At 37.8% G+C, this 6000-nt stretch overlaps 1 protein-coding gene across 1 annotated transcript in view; it reads left to right on the plus strand.

Annotated features, from left to right (window-relative positions):
* The window catches only part of LOC131310383 (uncharacterized), a 156241-nt gene extending 155241 nt beyond the window's left edge, over positions 1-1000 (plus strand). The window contains exons 11-12 of the mRNA XM_058337369.1: positions 139-400; positions 596-1000. Coding sequence (XP_058193352.1) covers positions 139-400; positions 596-892 — 559 coding nt within the window. The 3' untranslated portion in view covers positions 893-1000. The remainder of the gene's footprint in view (positions 1-138; positions 401-595) is intronic.
* The last annotated feature ends 5000 nt before the right edge of the window (positions 1001-6000 follow it).

The following is a 6000-nucleotide window of genomic DNA, read 5'->3' on the forward strand; positions in this document are numbered from 1 at the left end:
CAAATAATAAAGTTTCACTAGCTTTGCTCTCCAAATAAACTCACCAGTACTTGTGACTCCTACCTGCAAATATGAAAAGACAATATCAAAATATAACTCTCAAAATACTGAATAATTCAAGTTTATTATTTCCAATAGGAATAAGGTGAAGCTCAGGACGCGGGACGGAAAATTCTTACGGGCCAACGGCGGCATCCCGCCATGGCGGGATTCGGTTACCCATGATATTCCGAACCGGACGGCTACACAGGATTGGGTCCTTTGGAATGTTGATGTGGTTGAGATTGTGTCGGAAGACTCGGAACAGTCGTCGCAACCAAAACCGAATGTCCAGTTGGAGTCCGAGTCAAGTTCGGAGTCGAATCATCGGCATCACTTCCCCAATATTGTAAGACAAGAGGTCAGTATGTCATGTTAGTACTAAATTCTGTGATGAATTAGAAGGGTTTTATTAGGAAAAGAAATAAGACGTCAAATTTGAGAATTTCTTAATTAATTCACTATGTTGTTATATCTTTCCTTTAACTCCATAAAAACATGTGTGCCTAGCATTTTTCCAAATTCAGAGGTTTAGTTTTCTGTTTTTGATTTGCAGTCGAATGACTCTGAGGGTAGTTCAGAGTCCAAGGGCACGGATGGACGAGTCATCTATTACAGTATAGAGGATGAATATTCGAATGTGGATGAGGATTTGAAGGAGCTCTCATTCATGTTCAAGGGGAATGGTGTTCAGGAGTTGACCAAGAGGCTAGAGGAGGAGACGGGGCTTGAAGACATAAGAGTGTGCTCCCGCAGTTCAATGAATATGCTATACACGCTTCGGTCGAAGTTTCCTCCCAATAATGTGGATATGCACGTCGTCGTAGTTCCATCATCGTTGAGAGCTGAGTGAGAGAGTTGGTTTTTTTTTAAGCGAGTCTGCGTCTTTGTCACCTGTGTTTTAGTACATAATTTTAGCAGCGGAATGCAACTGCGGGGTCGCCTACTCATTTTCAAGGTTTCCATTTGAAATCTAGCTAGGCAGCTTTTGATTTGGAACCATGCCTTCAGATTGGCATGCAATGTTTCATGATAACATTGCTTGATCTGTATCCGATTTTGCTGTAAAGATAGATGTGAAATTCGTTTGTTGTTATCTCATAGCTTTATGGTTTGGGATTTTCCTAAAGTAAGTGAGAGGTAGTGACTGGTGTGATCGCGTTAAGTTGGAAATATTATGAAGTGAGCTCCTTCAGGTAGAGAAAAGAAATGAACGCTAGTATCCAGACGTGAAACTTTTGTGTTTATCGGTTCAAATAATTGAAGTGGATGGACTATTTTACCTAAATTTTTTGATTTTGTACTTTTTAAACCTTTTTTTTTTTTTACTGTTTGAAGTTTTTGTTTAGCTTATCATTTTAATTTTTGGGATTAATTATTGATCTCGACGAAAGGAATAAGAAAAAGTATGAAATGCGAAAACCAAAGTTGAAAAAAATTCATATGAAATGACACTGCAGAGAAAACATACAAGTTGTTTTGCAATTTTTCGTGTTTAGCGAAATTTTTTTAACCTTTTTTTTTCATAAATTCGTACTTTTAAACTCCATTCGCCGAGAGGTATAATTAATTGAAAAAATAAAACATAAATCTTACAAACATTCAAGAAAGACAACCCAATGTGATTCAGACAGCTCCTTGTTGTGTCCCGCTGATAGCTACCAAATTATTTACTCGGATCTACAGTCGACGCAACCACACAAGGAAGGAATCAAACCTGTTCTCGCAGTCAATCACCACTATGCCCTACCTATGGTTACGTTTCTCAAACAACTTGGGCCCCTGTTAGCAACCATCAACACAAGATTGGGCCCCTGTTAGCACCCATCTTAAAACCAAGACTCAATCACTTTCTCATTTATCCTTTACTTATCAACATCTACGTGATCCTCTAATCGTATTCCACCCCGGGAACCTATTTGTCCATTCTACAAGTACAGCAACACATCACGCAGTCCAACATTTTTAGGAAACATGCTAACAGGCTAACCATAATTAATTTTACAATAATAACAAATCATACGATTCAATAATCCAACTAAACATACCAATATGCTAAAAATATTTAACCGTGCAATAAAAGTGAATCATGCGATCAAAACAAATTAAGTAATTCCTTTTCTTTTTCAAAGCTAAAATTCACGTTTACTCTTAATCATCTCGGGATGTTGACGGTATTAGAAAAATTCGTATTTGCAACCAAACTAGGATCGCCTCGAAACTAATTAATGTTGGGACTTATAATATTAGATTCCAATACTCTAAGGTTAGATTTATAAGCTAAACAACTTGAGGGACCAAACTGTAATTTTTCTAAAACTAGTTTGAACATTTCCATTTTCAGCGACTGTTTTCAACGGAAAATCAGTGGGTTTCGGCCCAACTCAGTTTACGACGTCGGGTTAGAATCTTATAATATCGAAACACGAAATAATCAATACGGAACATAATATATACTTAGGGAAGTGAGTTCGGACTACTTCTTGTCCGGCGAAACGATTTACGGAGAGGTTCGGAGTGGTGACTGATGCAAGGACGCGATTAAGAAGGATGATGATCGAAGCGACAAGGACAATCACAAACACAATATTTAGAGAAACTCTCTCTCTGACTATTTTCTTTATCAAACTAATTAACTGTTCAGCCGAAAGACATAAAACCGAATGTAAAGGTAGCAAACCTAACCTTAGAAAACATACGGAACAATACCAAAATTATTAATGACCCATAAAATAGAAGGAAAAATAAGACTTCAGAAAAAAGAATGGGCTGAAACGGCGGAAAGTTATAAGAGCGTAAAGAAAGGCCAAAACGGAACAAAGGCCCATTGAGAGGCCTCAATGAGGCCTAAATGGCCTCGGAAGGCTAAAATCCTCACGGCACATGGCCAAAAGTAATGTGTTTTGACCGTTGAGCCATTTTGGATTGAACCCAGGTGGGCCCGTTGCCTAAATCCACGGTCAGTTATATTATGAAAATGCCGCTTAGTAGAAATCATGTTTAAGATGATACTCCTCCTCATAGTTTTAAATATCGGCCGATACGGTTCGTATCGGCCGGTTCGTACTGGTATTTTGGACTCCCGGTTCGGATATAGGCCGGTATAACGGTGAGACTGAAATTCACAGGCGAACCGGCCGATTCCCGATACGTATCGGTATGTAACCGATTTTTGGACCGGTACGGCCGGTACGTATCGGTTCGGCAAAAAAAAAACAGAAAAAACCAAAATAGTCATGGTGATGATCAATTTAATGAGGAATATGTATATCCTCCGGTACCTCCACGTCATTCATTCTGGCATGGAAGTTGTATTAGCAAAATTATGTATGACTTAAAAGCTATGAGCTTGAAACTAGTTTTGGCTAGCGATTATATAATGTAAAACCTCTATGGTGTGTTTATTTTAATGTCTTCATCTTATTTTTGCTATTTATGTCAATTATATCGAAACTTATAATGTTGCATTTTTCTCATATTTGTAAAATCTTATTGACTTGCGGGTTTTGATAAATTATCGGATATTTCACATGAAGAGAATGGGCTATTACATGTCTTAAATTAATTAAAATGTGATAATTTAAGCCAATGTTTGGGGCAAAAGTATATTTTTCAAGTTTTATACATGTTGCTGATGATTTTTAAAAATTCACGACCGCGACACCCGATTCCCGCGACGTATCACTGATATGTCCCGATACCGATATACCGCGACCGATACCGTGACGGCGACCGATACCGCGATTTAAAACTATGCTCCTCCGATCCTCCTTGGCTACTGCATCAGTGACGGAGCTCGGTACGGAGTGATGGTGACCCGACTGGTAAGGAGTGGAGCTCGGGGTGGTGATGGAAGTAGTGGCCTGGTTGGTGCTCGGTGGTTCGGTTGGAGGTGGAGGAGGTGGGAGGAGTGGAGCTACGGTGGTGATGGAGACGGTGATGCTCGGAGAAGATGGAGGAGCTCGGCTCTCTCTCTGCCGAAGTGTGTGTGCTGGTGTTGATAAAAAGAAGAAAAGAAAGAAAGAAGAGTAATATAGGGGAGGAGTATAAAATCTATTGGGTAATATAGTACAGGTTGAATGCTTTTGTTTGAGAGTTAAAGCAAGGTTTCGTGGGTGGTTGTCGACTTGTTATTGGTTAGAGAAAAGGAGGTGACAAAAATGGTTAAACATGGAGAAGTTAGATGGAAGATGTTTAAAAGGGTATTATGTTTGCTTCAGATAGTTTAGGATTGTTAGGGAATTTGGATGGGTAGTTTGGTGGAACAATTGAGCGGAAAAAGGCCACGTATAAGGAAACAATGTGGATGGGACAAATTAGTTTTTGGTTAGGAAAGATAATCTAGTGCAACCAAAGTACACACAAGAAAAATTACTCGCTAAGCACGCGCGCACACGCGATTGATTACGGAATAAAATTGGTGTGACGACATAAATAATTTTTTGCATTAAATAAAATACGAGCATGAATAATATTTTTGATTTGATGATTATTATTATTTATTAAAAATACCGGATCTTTACAACGGTCACTTTGGCTCTCGTGCGCAAGAGTTCGAGACCCAGCACACCATCTTGAATTTCCTCTTTTCAGGACCAGCTCTCTCTCTCTCTCTCTCTCTCTCTCTCTCTCAATTTTTAGTTTTGTCATAAATTCTCACATGCTTTGTATTTTTTCCCCACTAATTTGAGAGGAATTTAACACATTTGGACATTAATTTTTTTTCCACAAGCTTAGTGTTTTTATCGCATGCTTCTTTTTGCAAAAATTCTCACGTAGTTTGTATTCTTTTCACTAAATGGAGAGGAACGTAACATATTTGGACATTAATTTTTATTCACAAGTTTTAGTATTTTTATTATAATCCCCACATGGTTTGTATTTTTTTTTTCACTAATTGGAAAGGAACGTAAACATTTGGATATCAATTTTTTCCCACAAGTTTAGTATTTTTGTTGTATATTTCTTTACCGATTGTAGTGAGTGCGTATTAAAATAAAATTTGAATTCACAAACATGTTAATTTACATACATGCATATGTGTATAAATTATAATGCCACCTCCGTATTCGAATCCTGACTCCGCCACTGGACATAGGAATAGTCAGCTAAAAAGTCTCGCTGGTCCACTTTCCCCCTTTCTCTCTCTCAAAGGAGATAGATTTGTTATCGATCTCTCTTTCTCGCTCAAAGGAGATAGATTTGTTGTTATTGATCTCTCTTTCTCGCTCAAAGGAGATGGTCCACGCCCCCCCCCCTCTCTCTCTCTCTCTCTCAAAGGAGATGGATTTGTTGTTATTGATCTCTCTTTCTCGCTCAAAGGAGATGGTCCACTCTCTTCTCTCTCTCTCTCTCTCAAAGAAGATGGATTTGTTGTTATCGATCTCTCTTTCTCGCTCAAATGAGATGGATTTGTTGTTATCAAATAAGTCTTCCAAGTCTTCGCATACTTTTCCATATACGGTAACAATAGTTGTCTTGTTTGGAAAGATAGACTTTTTTTGAGAATTAAATGGACACCCGAGAGTATAATTCCAAGATGTTTAAATAGGGTCTCTCGAACGGCAAAATCAAAATTGAATAATTAAAAATTAGCACATTAATTTTTGGTTATTCATTTAACAGATTGGTAAGTGAGTCCATTGATAGTGATGAAAGAAGAGAGAAAGGAAAAAGAGATAGTACTATGGTCCCCAAATTAATTTCCAAAGTGATGGTTATCGAATATGCCAAATTTTGGTTATTGGTTAAAGAATTGCATTGTGACCCATATTTTAGACCAACATTGCTAACTTTAAAAATCTTTTAGGTTTGATTATACTATTGTGGATATCCTTATCTCCAATGACATAACCAAATTTGGATAGTCAAAACTTCTCATATCATCTTTCTCTTATCCATTTAAGAGGTTGTTAAACTTAACAATGTGAAGTCCCAAAATTTCGTACTTGTTTAGTTGCA

The sequence above is a fragment of the Rhododendron vialii genome, chromosome 12a, assembly GCF_030253575.1.
Source record: "Rhododendron vialii isolate Sample 1 chromosome 12a, ASM3025357v1".
NCBI lineage: Eukaryota > Viridiplantae > Streptophyta > Magnoliopsida > Ericales > Ericaceae > Rhododendron > Rhododendron vialii.